This window comes from Echeneis naucrates, chromosome 8, assembly GCF_900963305.1.
Source record: "Echeneis naucrates chromosome 8, fEcheNa1.1, whole genome shotgun sequence".
Classification (NCBI taxonomy): domain Eukaryota; kingdom Metazoa; phylum Chordata; class Actinopteri; order Carangiformes; family Echeneidae; genus Echeneis; species Echeneis naucrates.
In genome coordinates, this window is record NC_042518.1 from 3605808 (window position 1) to 3623853 (window position 18046).

Here is an 18046-nt window from a genome sequence, read left to right on the forward strand (position 1 = left end):
CACAGCTGGCTGTCAGTCCACTAACCAGACACGGAAAGCGCGCCCCCGCTTCCTCCCTCTTTCCTTCCTTTGCGCGTGCCCGCCGATCAGTATGGGAGGTTCACTTTTTTTTTTTGTTTTAACTTGTTTTTTGTTTTAGTTTTACAGTTTTGTTTAGTTTTTTTTTTTTCACATATATTTAATGTGCATATCTATCTTAAACACACGGTGGGTTTTATTTCAGGATAACTTAGTTTTGAGAAGCTGAATCCAGGTCAAACTGTCAAATCTGTCCTCCCATCTGTGCTTGCATAGCAAACCAGTGCAATCATCTTTTCTTTTTTTGTGTGTGTCGCTGTTGCATTTTTTGTTTTTTTTTTTTGTTTGAGGGGGGGTTTTACCGATCCAGTGATCTCAAATCACATTTTTACACATCTGCCACGTTCACTGCATAATCCGACATTGAGTCAGTGGAATATATTTATTTGTTTAGGGTGACACCTGCTGACAAAAGGGCTGTACTGAAGTCTCTTCAAGAATGGGATTTTCTGGGGAGATTTTATCTCATTGGGCTGTAATATTTCATGATTTTACAACATTGAAGAAGGCTGAATTAATTCAATTGATTAAACAGAAAGCATATGCTTTTGCAGGCTGAAGAACAATGAAATCTATTCTGGCGCAACAAAACAAAAGGTGGAACTTGAACCAGTCAAGAGCAGCAGGAACTAAAGAGCACACAGGTCTTTATTTTACCTTTGTTTTGTAAAACATCATGTGTTTGTATCATGCAGTTCACAGTTCTTAGCAGTCAAATCATATACTGTTTTAAAAAGGTGGAATGCAACCATTACTTATTCCAACACTCATATAGATTTCAAATTAATTAATTCAACAACAAATTATGGGTAGCTGCAGCCGACCCATTAAACAATTTTGTCATCTTTTTGCAATTGAGCCACTTCAAAACTGCTTACAAAACAATCACCAACTTAACACAAAAGTTGAACGTGCTTTGGAATGTAAATGTTTGGACATGTGAATGCTGTCTGTTTGAACGTGGTTAGAAATCAGTTTGGTGCAAATATTGTCCAAGTTTCCATTCATGGTTTCAACATGGTGCAGCTTCAACAATGCTGTCTTTCTCATGTCCTTCTCCTTCCACTTCTGTGTAACCGGTTTGTTGCTTCTGAAACTTCCAAGAAGGCCAGTAGTTCTTGCGTCGCTTAAAAGAAGAAGAAAAAAAGTGTTTGATGTGGAAAAGTCTACAACAGCTAGTCTCCACTTTGAGATATTTACATACATGCTTAGTTCTCACCTGGATGAGGTAAAGTGGTGATGTGACAGTTGGATGGTTGTTGATGTAAAGAGCTACAAGTATCAGTGCCAAGAGTAAAATGAGAGCAGCTGCGATCCCAGCTATCACTCCTGTGTTAGCCAGCCCTTCACTCTTGGTTGAAGAATCCGTCTTCACATCTGTATTAAATATTAAAACGCATGATTAAAGGTCCCATCATGTAGCATAACTTAAAAAGTTCATACAAATCTGAACTCACCACTGCCTGTCCTAAATATAAGATGTTTGGTGTCATCTGAAAGAAGACAGAGAGGAGAAATTTTAATTATTTTCAACTTTTTTTTTTTTTTTTGCAATGAATGTAAAATATAGTGAAATACTGCACATATTAGACTGGAGTATACATTGCACTGATTCAAAAATAGCTCTGCCTCACCATCACTTTCACAGCCTTTTTGTGGTGGAGTCAAAAGTGTAACATCCTCAGTCTCTGGTGTGATAGAGGAGTCAGTGAAGTTGTCATCACGGATGTAATCCGCACAGGTTGCATCTCTGCTCTGCACATATCAAAAATAATCATCACAGATGGTAATGGTAAATAAGAAGATATTCTGAAGCCCTGAAGCCACAAAGTACCTCTTCTGAACATGCGTAGTCTAGCCATTCCTGCCTGTGTCTGTCCATGCCATCAGAGCACCTAAAACACATGAAATTCATATCATTAATACACTAAACCTTCATGTCTTGTGGCCCCGGTGCTACTGGACCATCCACTCACCTCTGGAGCACATGACACCAGCTGCAGCCGGAGGTTTGGTTGGATGAGAGGCAAAGCTCACAACTGTCATGTTGCAGGCAGGCTGAGCAGAGAGCATAAGACAAGCATACATAAGATTCACTGAGTTTTGATATGCCAAAATGAATCTGCCATTAATTTAATACGGATAAGGATCGCTTACTGGGCAGGGGCGTGAACTCAACTGCTGAGTAGCTGCTGATCTTCTTGATGTCAATCTCAACCCTGTGGTACTCGTAAATCGTCTGCCGTTTGGCATCTTCGTCAGAGATAACTCAGAGTTACTGGCTGACCAAAACTTGTGAATAGAGGCACTGCATCTAAAAACACGTTGTTATTGCTGACCTGGAGACGTGACCAAGAAGGCATCAGACAGGCCGACCTTCACTGGATGTTCAGCCGAATTCATCACATCTAATGACATTGGGATCTGGTAAATTAAACAAAGAAAGAAAAAAGAGAAAACTCATTTATGAAAAAATGATAATAAAGAAGAGAAGCATGTGAACGTGTTTGTAAAGGTGAGAATCTCACATCTCTGTAGCTGAATGTGATGCTTCCTGTTTTGTGAAGTGCAGCCTGGAAGGTAAAGGGTCCCTCAGACTCTTTTCCAGGGAGTCTGACCTGCTCCCATTGGACCACAAACACCTCACCTGAGGAGACGGAAGACAAGGTGATACAAACTTTAATCGTAAAACAGAGTAATACAACGGTACATGATACACCTTTTGTTTTTAAAAACAGTGAGGGGGCACCCAGATTTGAACTGGGGACCTCTTGATCTGCAGTCAAATGCTCTACCACTGAGCTATACCCCCAACAGCATGGCACAATAACAGTCTGATAAAGACTATCGAATATAATATAAATTGAATAAAGGACAACATGTCTAAACATCAGGTAATATCTCACCATTATCAAGGTACTGCACGGTGGAGTCTTTGGAGTAACTGGGGTCAAAATTTGCCATCAAGGGGGCGATGTACTGCGTTGTGGTCAGCATGCGATGAGTAATGTCCCCTGTGAATATAAATCCTGAAAACGGCCAGATGGGAAAGCAGTGTAAGACCTGAACGCCAGTCGTTGCATTGCAAATCCTCAACATATGCCAGGAAGGTCACATGAACATCTGTTAGAAAATCAAAACCTACCTCCTGTCGCTATGACAATCTGCCTCAGGTAATGTCCGTAAAAAGGAAAGTCAAACGACAGCGCGACTCTCTGCAAAATGAGTAGATGGAGCGAGGCGCTTTAACACAGAATTACATGTCCCTTTTTAAAATAAACAAAATTAACTCATAGATTGTGGCCTTTGGTTTTCAGATAGTGCTCCTTCAGTAGGATAAAGAGGAGAAAAGGAAGCAGCCATTTGACTTTGACTGGTGATTCAGAAAGCAACTTTTTTTTATGTAGCTGCTGGAAGGGTTTTTTAAAATGCTTTTTAAATGATTACTTTTGCTCATTTAGTAAACCCTTCAGGCTTTAAACTTGGAAGCTTCTTTCTTTTATTAAATCAGACCCTAATTTAATAAAACCATTCAATATTGTTATTATGCCTTCATATTGTTATATGTCAACGAGAAAAATCTGACTGAAACTACACAGTTATGATATTTTCTGTATGCTTGTTCAGATAGAATGCCACCTTGACCACCTTTACACAGTATTAACACACCATTTAATCTGTGTCATCTACCTGATGAACATTTTGTCGAACATGATGTAACTATTTTGCAAAAGTCTGGTTTAAATATAGACATAACTTGGCCATGTAGGAGCAATTCGCTGAGAATATGGGTGTGAACAAAAAATATGATGAGATTTATCCCAAAAATCCATGTTATCGGAAAATCTGTGAGAGAAATCGGAGAACTGGCCCTGCAGGAATGACTGATAAAGATGATTACAGTTGACTGCAGGTTTAGCTGTGTCAAAACATGCTGAACTGCTTTTCTTTTCTTTACTTTTCTTCCTGACTTTGTCCATTTCTAATCTGATAAAAGAACTGTCTCTCTAACTGCTCTGTCTATGACTATGTAACCTGGAAAAAGTGTTGCTCCGCAGACAGTTCTCATTAAAAAAATTTAGTACAGAAAAAGAGAAAAGATTTGCGTTTTTAATTCTGTAATTCTTAATTCTGTAATTAATTCTGTAATAGAGAGTGCAAACACCTAAAAACCAACTCAGCAGGGAATCATATATTTTTTTTATATCAAGGGGGAAATCCCTTGGATGTTAAATGCATATGTGGCCCTGTGGTGACAGGGGGCACCCAGATTTGAACTGGGGACCTCTTGATCTGCAGTCAAATGCTCTACCACTGAGCTATACTCCCTGTGTTAACAGCTGAACAAACAAACACATTTCACGGCATAAATGTTTAAAGTTTAAGTTGAATCAGACCACACAGAACAGAGAAAGCCCCATCATCACTGATCTCAGGGGGGGTATAGCTCAGTGGTAGCACATTTGAGTGCAGATCAAGCAGTCCCCAGTTCAAATCTGGATGCTTCCTGTGAAAACCTGACAACTCCATAAGTCAACATGGAGAATGTGTTCTATTGTTCCCAGAAGAGAGTGGGTGTGTTTTCTGCACGAGACTCACCACAGCCTGTTTATATGAATTTGACAAGATGCCATGGACTCTCACTTGGCCATGCCGGACGTCATTCATGTCTACCCATAGTTCCTGTGTGTGCAGGTCTTCAGGGCCAAAGTTACGCCATGTGTAATATTTACCAGAATCCTCCTTCCAGACAGAAAACCACAGAGAATCAGAGGTTGTGACGGTGTTCACAGAGTAAGGCATAAAGGTGAGAATTCACTCTGAACATGGTCTTGATCATATATTGTTGGATGCTTCTCCATGTGAGGGGAAAATAGAAAAAATTGTTTTCCAAAAGAGGGCAGTGTTTAACTCCAACTCAAACAAATAGAACAAGTCAAAAGCCAAAAACATAATAAACGGCACGAACCATTACAGTCAGAAGAAACACTGTGGTGGAACACTCACCACTACGCGTGTCATGTTTTCTGACAGGGTGTCGATGGTTAGTTCTCCACCAGAGACTGCCCTGCTCATTGGAACGTGGCCTGATGGTGACCTCTGGGCTCTGTGAGGATGGCTGTCACCTTCTATCCACGCCTCACGCTGCTGTGAGATCACACTGTCAAAATCATCTGTCAACATGAATCGAATTTCAGGTTAGCATGTTGAACCGGACATTTCTCAGATTCAAATCCTATATGCACATTTTTCCACACTCCTGTGACAGGGGAAACAAAAAACCCTCCATTTGTGCCCTGGCAGCATTACCACACATTGCTGGCAAACATTTCAGAAGCCAAATTTCTTCAGACGCTTAAGAATGATGTTTACAGCTGCGGGCCAGAGAAATTGCAAGTTGCTTTTGAAATTGTCAGTGTCAGCCTTGTCAGTTAACTCAGCTGTTGAAGGAAAACAATACAAAAAACACTTGCTCAGAAAGAACTGTCAAATCCAAACAATGTAAACCATATTTGGTGAGCAAACTGTGGCTGGTTGGCTTCCTCTCGAGCCACATATTCAAACCATAGAATAGAATCTGAGATTTAAAGCCACACTGATGTTAGACGTTGCTCTCTAGTTGATGTCTGGAGTTTATTTTTGCATCACACTTGACACATTCAGACCAAGGCTGAGGGGCCTTAGGCTCAGGCCACCTAGGTGGGGCCCAGCTGCCAGAGGGGTCCCAAAGAGGAGGAACAGATATCCTCCGTGGCCCTAACACTGCTCACACAGCACTCAGACCAGATCTTGAGGAGTGACGACAGACAGACTGTAGGACATGCTGTTGAAGTTTTCATTACAACAGCAGCAGTGAATGAAACTACTTTATGTCTATTTCAACGATATTAAGCAGGTAGGCACACCTGTGCATCGCTGCTGTTTTGTTATGGCTGAGATCACTGAGGCTCCATCAAAATAATGTCCAGGCCTACGTGTATTATCACTGAAGGAAATTAAATCAGATATTTTATTATGAAATGTGGTCAAGATAGCTGTAAGTGAAAGCCTCAGCATTTGCTCAGATGAGTAACCTAATAATGTTCGAAACTAGAAAGTAGGAATGTGAATGTGTGTTTTTCTATGTTAAGCTCTTCTTTTTTTAAACAAACTCACAGTGGTGTCCTATCTAAAATAATCAAAGAAAATATAACTAATAAGTTATTCTTATTTGCAAAATAAGCAAAAATAAAAAAAATTACATTTAGCTTCCACAAAACATGCTGTTCCACTCTCTAACACAAATACATGAACATGTTTTCTTTCAGAGCATGTTTTTAAAAACAGCTTCCAGAGTTTATAGTTATGTCGAAACATTTCAAATAAAACTTCCTTTATTTTCACAAACCAGTTGATAAAAACTTTGTGTTGTTCATAAAAACATGGGAAACGAGCATAAAATATAATATGAATGTGGCAAGAAGCACTTATTGTTTTCAAGTTTAATAAAAAGTGCATGAAAAGACTGAGATGACCTTTTTCTGGAAGTAATACAACCAATACTGAACAACATTCAGACCGCAATTAAATATGGTTCCCAAATTTATGGCAGACTGTTTCAGGTTGCTAAGATAACATCATATCAGACATTTTACAGGGTTAAATCTGCCAGATAAAACAACCCCAGGGCTACTTTCAGTCAGCTATTGCATACTATATGTGCATGATTATATTAGACTATGATAGGAATCAGATAATATTAGATTTTTCTTTTGTTTAGACAAATATATATTGTTTTGCATGCAGATTTGAGTTAGGAAGTGAAAAAAAAAAACATTCAACTAGTCCATCAAAGCTAGCAGCAAACTACTGTTACAAACTAAAAAGTAAGTATGCCACCGTGAGATAACCATCCAAATATACTTGTTTGTGTTTCATCATTAAATGGAAATACTAAATCTCCTTAACATTGCACACTGCCCAAACTGTTTCAGTCTTGTATGAATAGTGAGTGGTTTATCTTGCGCTCTACGGTAATTGCGGCTTGTTTGTGTCCATTACGGGAGCTGTCGGTGACGTCACTCCCAGGCTATATAAGCCCCCGCGGCGCGCGGCTCGTTGGCGGGTGTTTCTGCTAACCCTAATTCCGGGTCACTTCCTGTACCGACCGTCCGCTGTTTTCTTCTCCGTTCGTGGCTTTCAGCGAACTACAGGAGGTGTTTTTGTTTTTACTTATAGCTCCGGTAGCTTAAAAAAAAAAAAGCCTGAGAGAGTCACCCCGTCCGGTTCAGTTTCCCGGCGGAGACACCGGGGATCCCGGCGGTCAGCTCGGCTGCCGCCAAGAGTTGGTCTCTGCCGCCCCGGTGGTCTTCCTGCCGGGAGTCCGCACAGCTGAGCAGATCAAACCGAGCAGGGCGGCTCCTCCGGGCCTGCTGTGACCCGGAGGAGGAAGCCCGGGCTCGGACACACCAACCGTAAAGCCGTCCCTGTTGTGTGTTTGTTGTGCGTTGTCTCTTTTAGCTTGTTGTCCGCTTCGTGCTAGCTTTAGCTGTCCGAGCTGCCTGTTGGAAAATAAAATAAAATAAACAAAACAAAACACCGAGCAGACTGAGAGCCGGATACCGAACCTGCTGCTCACTTTACGGGTACACTTTAAGACACTTCCTGCACACACCTGACCCAAATAACCTGCAATCACATCCAGTTTTCCTCAAATAGAAATCAGAATGAGAAACGATGTTTGTTTGTTTGTTTTTTTTTTTTTTAAACTGGCCCTATAACTTTAATTTGTTCAGAAGTCACTGACGCCGGCTTCATCAGTGTGAGATTTTTCCGTGTTTCAGTGAGTAAAGAAACACTGAGGCCTTTTAAAAGCTGCTTCTTGAAATGGCTCCTCAGTCCAACATGGAGGACCCCCCAGAGCTGGTTTCAGACAGGTTTCTGAGTGCTTTAAAGTCGGTTTGTTCAGTTAGTTGACTGAAATCACATGGTGTAAACTGGGGTCTCCATTTGGGCCCCATGCTGTTTCCAGACTTGCCTCACATCTCCCCTGCAGTGCATTAATCCTGATGGTGTCGGGTTGTTTTTGTTTAGAAAACAATCTCTTCATGGGAACTTCTTGTTCAGTGGTAGTTTAGTTTCTGACTCATCTTGGTGGAGGGATTGTGTGTGTGTGTGTGTGTGTGTGTGTGTGTGTGTGTGTTTGTGATGCAAAGAAACAAAACATCTCAGATGTTGTGAAAATGGATGAGGTTGGAAACATTTGCGATAAAGCCAGACTTTGAGGTTTCCAGACCCCGTGAATGTGAATTAATTGACTATGAAATGAAGCCATAGCTCACAATTCATGACATCAAAAGCCAAACCCATGCTGTGTATATTTTAATCCCCCTTAAATCCACATGAAAAGTCATCATGCTTATTTTCTTTCTGTCTGCCCAAGCTATGTTTTTCAAATACTTTACCATGAGCCTAATCAAGGACAGCAGAACTTTGCATGCAGACGGACGCCCCTCCCTTTGTCCTACAGGAATTTTACTGGCACATGTTAATGAGACAGACTGGAAGTTAAATCTCATTACTAAAGCGGGGAACGTCTTTTCAGGACATTTATCTCAGTAAAAAAAACAGAGATAATGAACAATAGAGCTAGTATTGAATTTGGCTAAACTTCCATGAACCTCTAAACGGGTTCCCGTAGTCAGTGACACACATGTCAGCTCCTCTTACGCCAGTGAAAATGAAATATGAGTTGCGTCCTGAGCGTGGGTGGGAAATGAAGTCCCTCGACTCCATCTTGTGCCAAACCCCCAGAGTGCATGTGGGACGTTGGCCTCACAGGTCTGTGTTAGACATCACATTGCGTTACAACACTAATGTCTTCCACAGCCATTATGGCTGCAATGCAACAAGTTTGTAAAGCGACAGGCCAAATGTCTTGACCTCATCGGGAGCACATATTTATTCACGAGGGTTTCTTTCCACCCTTTGATTCAATTAAGTAGTACGTCAGTACGTGTGTGGCAGCTCATGTATTGAACCTCGATGAGCAGTTATTGAGGAAAAGGGATCTGCCCTGTTGTGGCATATATGAGGTAAGAGGAAAGACAATATGAGCAGCGTTGTTGAGGTCTGCAGTGGAGCAGATCAACAGATTTTGGTTTTAAAAGCTGGGAGGGGTGCAGAAGTTGTGTTAAGCTGTTGCTCATAATATCTGCTTGGGTCATCAGTCGTATTGAAACTGCTGGCAGATTTTCACAACAGGGATTCTTTCTCAGCTGTCCTGCATCAACTGACAAGAACTCGCAGCGCTCATCCCTCCCTGTATGAGTGATTCACTGGATTCACACAGAGCGAGCTCTGCTCCTGCAGCTGAACGTCCTACAACAATCATATTCAGGCTAATGAAAAAAAAAAAAAGCAGTGCTCTTTTAACTCTATATAACTGAGCTCTTAATAGATTGATATTTCTAGATACTAGAAATAAACACAAACACTCTTATCCAACATGTTGAAGTGAAGTGTTGATAATTAAAACCCACTTTCAATTTCTTCTGTACAGGAAATGTGTGATGAGAATAAACTAGCCTTGAGTGCATTAGTGGAGGAAGTATTCAGATCTGTAACCACAGTAAAAGCACGAATACATAAAAAACACTGTCATTGGCATATTAGAATAAAAAAATCATCCTGCAGGCTGATGCAGTGCACACTGATTTAATAATGGGTTCTTCATAAATTCTCATGTATTTGATTAAATACAAATCTGAAGAGAGAGGATTGCAACAGAATACCGAAGTGATGAATCAATATCGAGATCTTGATTTATTTTGTTAATCTGTTCTGCTTTTATAGAAAGAAAAATAAAAAAAGAACACGGGGTAGTGCCTCAGCTGGGAGTTCATGGCTGATGGACCCACAGCCAGACTTCAGCTGGCCAGCAGTGCCAACATACAACAGTGCTGGGAGGAAAATGTCATCAGTTAAGGACACGCTTAAGGTTTTGTGTGCTCAAGGTGTCAATTAGAAAAAAAGCCCCGAGGCAAAAGGATGACGAGAAGGAGCAAAAGTACCAGTGTGGTCAACGAGGAGCCATTTGGTTCTTTTTCCAAATAGAGGCAATAAAGGGGCAGATGTTTCGGTCAGAGGGCTGACCTCTCACCAAACAAACCACGACACTTGGCCGTCTTTTTCTGTGAGCGGTCAGCCCAGAACGGCCTGAGAGGACACACCCTTCCTGAGCTCAGGCTGGAGGAGTTGGCATGGCCTCCTTAAAATCACCCACAATAATCATCTATAGTTCATCTGAAAGGGTGTGAATGGATTGCAAATGCGCAACTTCACTGAATCAGGCTCAGCCACTTATGTCTGGGAGGGGAATGCGCAAATTTAATCAACCTGAACTGTTAAGTACGGAGGAAGCTAATGAAGTGGCCAAAACAGCTGCTGACACACTATATGCAACACTTTTTTATCACGCCTCCTCCTTAAACTTGACAAATCCAATTGGGAACAGCCCAAAAAAACAAGTGAAAGAAGTCAGACTTCACAATAAAACTAAAAGGACACCGCTACAATTTTGGTCAAGTGTTGTTCAGAAAACATAAGTGCAGTCACTTTCATGTGTTTTTGCGGCGCTGCTTCTCTGTGTGGAGGATGTTATTTCTGTTTTTCATTGACTGATAAGAGAAATGAATAAATGCCAAAACCCAAATTGTAGAATAATTCAAAGAATAAGCTGCTCAGCTGTTGGCAGGTAACCCTTTTTCTCTTCTTGCCACTTTAGTGTTCCTTAAACACGGGTGTGTTTTGTCAAACTGCACATGACATTTATAAAAAGGAGTCAATCTGGGATCTGCAGACCATAACACACGATCTGTGATTGGATCAAACAAAACAATCCCTTTTCTCCTTCTCAGTCCCGCAGCTCCAAAATGTCTGGATTTGGCCTCAGGCTATTTGTTAAGCGCTGAAGTCATTGTCGGGTACACGTTTCATTTTCAGCTCTGTGTTTTTACAGTCTGGTTCAGATGGCGCAGATGGCTCTCTCAGGACCAAAGCCATTCTTCAAAACAGGGCAGTACATAATGTGGAGTGACAAGGGAGATAAGAGCAAATTAGGCCGTGCTGAGCACACAACAACTGACCGCCCTTAGCAGTTCCTCACTGCTGATACGGCTTCTTCTGCAACACATTTCCCTTCGCAGACATGTCACATTCATCACGACTGGACATAGATTAAAACAAATCCCTCCACTTTTCAATGTTTACATTTGCATCAAGAAATGGTGAGAAGAGTCACAAAGACTCCATCTCATTTTAAACCTGAGGCAGCCTGTTCCAGGCACATGCTTGTGGAAATATGGGTATTTTTATTGTACACTTTATTGTAAACTAGGCCACTAACTTTTTGTGTGTGTGTGTGTAAAATGAAAAAGGGCATGGCACAGAGCTGGTCTGCTGCTCCACGCAGATTCCTACCAGAGTCCTGTGGCTTACAGCGAGTTAAAATAGCAGCAGCAGCACACACAGTACGAACACGGCAACAGGAACTGCACAGCTAATGGGCAGAGGGCCGTTTTAATTAATGCACAGACTTCAAGGTGAAAGAACAGAAAGAAGGAAAAGTGGGTGAAGCTGGAGGACGGAGCTGCTCCACCTGTGAGGCCACGCTGCAGAGATGAGAGCAGTGATGGTGGAGGCTCACCTGTTTGCCGTTGACCCCAAACTTTATCCGTTTGCATTCGAGGGAGACAGACGAGCAGCATCACCAAACTGAACCACATGTTGTGCAGCAAAAGATCAGCTCCTCTCTTCTTCTCCTTCTTCTGCTCTTTGCAGAAATACTCTCTTCCTCCCCTCTGAATCTCGCTCTCTGCCGCACACACCACTCTGTTTCTAACTACACCCTTTTTCTCTCCTCCTCAGCGCCGTTCGTCCGTTGTCATGGTGACCACGAGGCTCCGAGGATCAGCCGAGGAGGCTTTGGAGGAGAAAGTCCGTCATCTGGTCACTGTTGAGGTTCAGGCAGTGACTTGTTGTCTTTCAACACAGGGGATTTCTCTCGTAGTTATTAGTGTGAGAAAAGTAATGTAATTCGGAGAGAGCACATGTTGAGCTGGAGTCCTCGGCAGCAGCAGGATGGCGCCTCCCTCTGTCAAAACAGGGCAGAAACGATGGGATATCTGATGCCAGGCCTGAAATCAGAGCTAGTCATCATGTCCATGTCTGACCTGTTTATTGCTCCTGTAAACACTGTGTCTGTCTTCCAACAGCAACATCCCGTTTGTGGGCCAAAGTCTCTTTGCCTGCTATTTGTGCAGACAGAAAATCTGTGTTTATTATGGCTTTTAAAAATTGACAACTTTACAAGTGTTGCCGCCGCTTTCATTTTCTGTATCTGCTTTGAGGGATCCTTGGCAGAGGGTTTATTCCGAATTTTTATTCTGCTGATCTTAGCTGAGCTTTACACAATGGAGATAATTACAGACATCAAACATGAGAAAGGAAGCATTTCAATAACTTCACAGTCATTAATTCTACAGACAAAACAAATAAAGCCAGATTTCTTGGACTTCTTCGCTTTAAATAAACAGGAAGACTTTCTTCTCCAAACTCAGCTGTTACCAATATCAATCGCAAGATGTCACTGCAGTGGCTCATAATGATACATTGGTCCATTTTGACTTGTGAAACTTGATTTTTTCATGATGCTACAGTTTAATTTAGAGTCCCAGTGAGACCAGATCACCAAAACAGGAAGTCCAGCTGTGATGAACCGAATCAGGCATTTATTACACAGATCATCTAAAACCCGCCCACTTTTTGTGTTTTCCCAGGAAAACACCTGTTGATGGTTAACTTTACATTTCTTTTCTTTATTGTTCCGGAGTTTATTTGCTGCAGTTTTGCCAACATTAACTTTGCTGTGTAGTTCTTGCTTGTGTATGATAATGTTTGTGTTGTTGTTGTTGTTTTTTGTATTTCCTTCGACCACAGAGTTCAATCAACAGCTTTTGGACATTTCAATTACAACTCAAACCTGATGTGAACCCTTCAAGAAGGAGGGACAGCTTGATTTAACCAGCTGTTCCCAATAAAGTGATCACACTCAGCAGATTCTGCCTCTTGTGGTCAAAGGGATGAACTGAAAATCTAATAAACTGTCTAAAATATAAAATATTCATAATACATATACCAACAACAGAAAACAGAAAGGTGAGCTACTGTTATATATAATAAATATAATAAATAGGTCTGTTGTTGCAGTACAAAGGCATGAAGGGGGTATAGCTCAGTGGTAGAGCATTTGACTGCAGATCAAGAGGTCTCCGGTTCAAATCCGGATGCCCCCTAATAATCTTACCTTTTGCTATCATGACATCTACCACTCTGAGAAGGAGACAGACAAAGATTCAATTCATTCATAGTAATTTCATTAATAGACGTGCAAATTTAATTTAGAAACGACAATTAATGCATGTTTTCAGGCTCCTTCGTTAAAATAACAAGCACAACACAGCCATCACATATTTTATAATAACGTTTATTCTAGAAAAAGTCAAGCAGTACAATATACAATATACAATATCTATCTATCTATCTATCTACACACATAAACATGAAATATGAGTAATAGTCATTAGCAGCTTACTCACAATCCTTTTTTTAAAATAAGTTAGTACAAACATTTCTGTTGTTTTCTGGCAGTAAAGGTAATTTCATTCATCAGGCGTGGATTTGTATCGCAGTTATTCAGGAGGAAAGGTCACAGAAGCCACGTTTTCTTAAAGGTTCATCGTCTGTTAATAACTCACTTTTGGTAACTATATGGAAGTAATATGGAAGCGACAGGAACGAATCCAAATGAGATTTTATTCCCATCGAAGGCCTCAGTGGGTTTTAACAGCACCAGATTAGCCTTGTAAAGTATAACTATATTTTCAAGTTTAGGTTGTTTGTTCAGTGATGTATTACAGTTCCCTGATTTAAAGTGCTGTCATCAGCCGACTCCCCTGAACGTGAAATGAAAGACAAAATTGTCAAAACAAAGAGGACTGTAATTGCACTGGCAGGAAGAAGTTGGGCACCTCCACGCAAATACTTTTTCTCTGAGCAGGTTTTCCTGAGAAATCCTTAAAAATATTATGACTGAAAAACGGTCTGAATAGAGCAAAAGATAAACCAAAAGCTGACTTCTGGCCCTTTCAGCAGGTTTCTGTTGTACAGTGCAGGTCCAGCCCTGATGCTGTGTGTACCTGCTGTCCTCTCTGTGTTTTAGGACAGTATGTACATACTTTACTGTAGGCGTGGTGATACTGCCACAATCACAGATGCCATCTTCGTGGCCTTAAACACTATGAATATCACTACAGCCTGTTTGGCGTCTCCGAAGACTGGCTCAGTTTCAGGTAGTTTGTTCTGGAGGGCGTCTCAGTTTGCCACGACCCGGGACTTCATCCAGTCCAGACTGGCAGGTAGACTTCAGGGAGGGAGGAAATAGAGAGAAAAACCTTTAGAGCCAATAAATCAGCAGTTTCTTTTTTGTATTTTGCTGTCAGCCATTGCGGGGCCTGACTCATGATTCAACAGAAAGTGAAAGTCTGAGGTGTGTACGGACTCACCCTTCTCCCGTCAGGGCGCAGCAGGCCTGGACATGCCAGGGGTGTGTGGTGATGGAGTTGAGCGTCAGCGTCTGGGAGATCTCTGCCGCCGTCATCGAGCCTTTCATGTCTTGTTTGTTGGCCAGAATAAGAATGGCGGCGCTCTGGAGGTCCTGCACATGGAAACGAGACAAGATGAGACGAGACCGTGTTGATCTCTGTCGACCTGCTGAGCTGAAAGATTTCCTCTGGAAACTCTGAAACCGTTCACCCCATGTCATGATTTTGAACTTCCGCCTCAGCGGAAACTCTCGCACACATGTCAACATGCTGACTCACACAGTCTACGGTGACACTTCCTCATCACAATATGTCATGGGTTAGTAAGCTGCGGCGCAAGAGTTTACAAAAAAAAAAAAAAAAGACACGTGCGTCAAACTTGAAATCAACAATGTGACACTGAGCGTTTCCAAAGAGGAAGTAAAATGTCTTTACGTCATGGAAACAAAAAGTGGTTCATTTCTGTCTAATGAGGAAAACCATAAAAGAAAAACCTGACATATATGACATTTAATTGTAACGTATGTAACATAGTTTTTAGGAGAAATGTCTGTTTATTAATGTATCTGTTGGCAACAAGCTGCTAAAGGACTCGGTTTGTTGTGGACTGGACAGTAAGCAGCAGTAGTTAAACTCAGAGAAAGCTCCTTCAGCGTCTCCTCTAATTTAACACAAACACTGATGTGTTTTATTCTACAGTTGTGTTTACTTTTGGGGGGAATTAAACTGTGTGTTTGTACCTCATGTGCGAGCATCTGGTGCAGTTCCTCTTTGGTCAGAGTCAGACGTTCCCGGTCAGTGCTGTCCACGACCACAATGACAATCTGAGAAAACACAACACACAACAGACACACATCAGTGACGGCAGACAGATAGGTCCCATTATCAGAGCTCATGCAATCAGCTGTAGTGACATAACGGAGGATGATGCAGTCGAAAAGCTTACATAATGTGCAGCAGCTCAGTCAGCATAAACCTGACAGACAACTTTTTCAACATTCAGCGGTGCACACACCTGGATGGACGGGGGAAGGGGTGGGGGGGTTCAGGGACTGATCCTCACCTCTGTGTTGCAGTAGTATGAGTTCCAGGAAGCCCGGAGACTCTCCTGTCCTCCAATGTCCCACACCAGGAAGTGTGTTTTCTGCACGGTGATCTGCTCCACGTTGCTGCCGATGGTGGGTGATGTGTGGACGGCCTCCTGCGTCAGGCTGCGTGTGGGAGAGGGGGGGGGTCCGACGTGAGGTGACATGAAGCAGATACAGTCATAACAGAGCCGAGGCCAAATCACTTACAACTGGTAGAGGATGGTCGTCTTCCCTGCGTTGTCCAAACCCACAATGATGACTTTGTGCTCTGCAGGGAAAGATTTGAGAAGTTAAACTGATGACGTGCTGAGTCCAGAGGACCAAAGATAAGACAGGGACAGATTAACTGATCGAACTATAAAACCAGTAAAAACAGCGCTGTCCTGCACTTCACTGGACTTAGTGTTCACCTAAGTCAGCTACAACAACAGGAAATGTCTTTTAACAACAGGACGTGAAAAACAAGGTAACAGGAAAACAGCTGTTTACAGTTTACTCTAATTCAAACAACATATTGTGTCTCACCTCTGTCTCCAAACACAGCCATCATCTTGGTCAGAAGGAAGCCCATGTCCAACAAGTGTGTGTGCGTGTGTGTAGATGAATAAAGTATTAATCCAGTGGGCGCTGACTTCAGTGTGTGTTACCAGCTGACTGTCAGGCAGCTCTACTCTCACCTCCTTTATGAGCTTTGGAGTCACCTCGGCAGGCGTGTCTTCATGAGGCTGGTACTTTTGAGTCACTGTGAAGGACAAAGGGAATGGTAATGCTGCATTCATGTGCGGTGGGAATTTCTGCTATTTAGGCAGGTGTGGGTCCATCATGGTAAACAGACACATTATGTGGTTTTGCTGCTGTGACAGTAAAACCAGATAGAATGCGAAAACACAGAAACAAACCTTCAAGTAACAATCTATCAGTGTGTTACTGCTGTACAAGCTAAATACTCCACTTTTATTTGTGAGGACAAGTTCGAATAAAAACGTCTTTCACCCAAATTGTTTATGCAGATTGTTTCTAATTAAAAGTAATAAAAAGTAAAATTTGATTCATGAATGTTTTGGATGCTTTTCTGCACAGGTTTTACTGTCAGTTAACATTTTGACATCACACAAACTTGGCAGATGTGATATAAACAAAGCCTCAGGGAGCCAAATAAAGTTTTTACAGTCTGAATGCAGCTCAGAGAAGTTACTGCAAACAGGCGCTCCTGAGTTGGAGTCTCTGCGTGACCTCTGAACTTCACAGGTGTGTGGAGGTCAACTTTCCTTAAACACTACCTGCTGCTTTATCACAGCTTCAGCTCGTAAATGCTCAGTGTCTCGCCCCTCCCACCAGTAATACTCCCAAACTATGGATTTGAAAACAAGCAAACAAAATGTCGCTTTAAAGATTCACAGAGTCCAACGAAAGCAGCATTTGACTGGCACACATGCAGCTCCATAAACGGAGAGGGAAGTGACGCAGCTCTTCATCTTCTGTGTCACAGAACCATTATGATTGAGCAACAGAAAGCAAAAGTAGGAATTAAAAGGACTTTCCCCCACCGGACTTTCCAAGCAATCATCCCAACCCAAGTCCAGGTATTTTCCAAGAACGTGACCCGCTCAATAAATATACTAATAATACAATGATAATTATATTACATCATTCCTGATATAAAGGAGTTTTAGCTCAAACCAGATAAAGTCTATAGATGAACATAATCAATCTTTTCTCCATATTAGCACAGATTATTAATATTCTGTATGCTGCATAGACACAGTTTTCTGCAAACTGGATTCAGCCTCCCGGAGAAGAAGAAGAAAAAAAAAAAAAGTGCCGGAGAAAGGAGGCCACAGAGCTAAGTTTTCTGTAACTACACGTTAGTTTTTAGGTTTTTTAATCTACAAATATATCTTGTATGGAACAGCAGCAGCACTTCTGAGATTTTATGAAGTGGACTAAACTGTATGAATTAGTTTAAATTGGCTCCTCGTATAAAAATAAAATGCTGCTTACATATTAATACATCTTTAAAAACAAAAACCCAATAACATCCCCATGAAAATAACCGGTCTTTGCTACTTTCCCACCTTTCTTGATACTAATTTTGTATTTAATGCAGGCCGTCAGTGGCGTATTCAGTCATTGAAGGCAAAGATGGTCTGCGTGCAGCTTCTCTGGCCTCAGACTGGCTTTTTTTGCAGGAACATGTTGAACATTTCTGAGTGTCGGAGGGAAACCAACTTCCTTCTC

At 41.7% G+C, this 18046-nt stretch overlaps 2 protein-coding genes and 3 non-coding genes across 5 annotated transcripts; 1 reads left to right on the plus strand and 4 right to left on the minus strand.

Moving 5' to 3' along the window:
* Positions 1 to 699: 699 nt before the first annotated feature.
* LOC115047742 (plexin domain-containing protein 1-like) lies at positions 700 to 12128 on the minus strand. The gene is made up of 14 exons (XM_029508873.1): positions 11765 to 12128; positions 5086 to 5252; positions 4678 to 4821; positions 3224 to 3293; positions 2985 to 3107; positions 2607 to 2725; positions 2418 to 2502; positions 2236 to 2331; positions 2055 to 2136; positions 1913 to 1973; positions 1713 to 1833; positions 1536 to 1571; positions 1298 to 1455; positions 700 to 1204 (listed from the first exon to the last, which is right to left on the minus strand). The coding sequence occupies exons 1-14, from the start codon at positions 11841 to 11843 to the stop codon at positions 1091 to 1093; spliced, it is 1455 nt and encodes a 484-aa protein (XP_029364733.1). The 5' UTR covers positions 11844 to 12128; the 3' UTR covers positions 700 to 1090.
* On the minus strand, positions 2819 to 2890 carry trnac-gca (transfer RNA cysteine (anticodon GCA)). Its single transcript has one exon. It is a non-coding gene; the product is annotated as a tRNA-Cys (tRNA).
* Positions 4336 to 4407, minus strand: trnac-gca (transfer RNA cysteine (anticodon GCA)). Its single transcript has one exon. It is a non-coding gene; the product is annotated as a tRNA-Cys (tRNA).
* A 1212-nt stretch (positions 12129 to 13340) lies between the features above and the next one.
* trnac-gca (transfer RNA cysteine (anticodon GCA)) lies at positions 13341 to 13412 on the plus strand. The gene has a single exon. It is a non-coding gene; the product is annotated as a tRNA-Cys (tRNA).
* Positions 13413 to 13593: 181 nt separating this feature from the next.
* arl5c (ADP-ribosylation factor-like 5C) lies at positions 13594 to 16488 on the minus strand. Its single transcript, XM_029508747.1, has 6 exons — positions 16334 to 16488; positions 16016 to 16076; positions 15784 to 15931; positions 15461 to 15544; positions 14682 to 14833; positions 13594 to 14539 (listed from the first exon to the last, which is right to left on the minus strand). Exons 1-6 carry the CDS (start codon positions 16377 to 16379, stop codon positions 14491 to 14493), a joined length of 540 nt encoding a protein of 179 aa, XP_029364607.1. The 5' UTR covers positions 16380 to 16488; the 3' UTR covers positions 13594 to 14490.
* Between the last annotated feature and the right edge of the window lie 1558 nt (positions 16489 to 18046).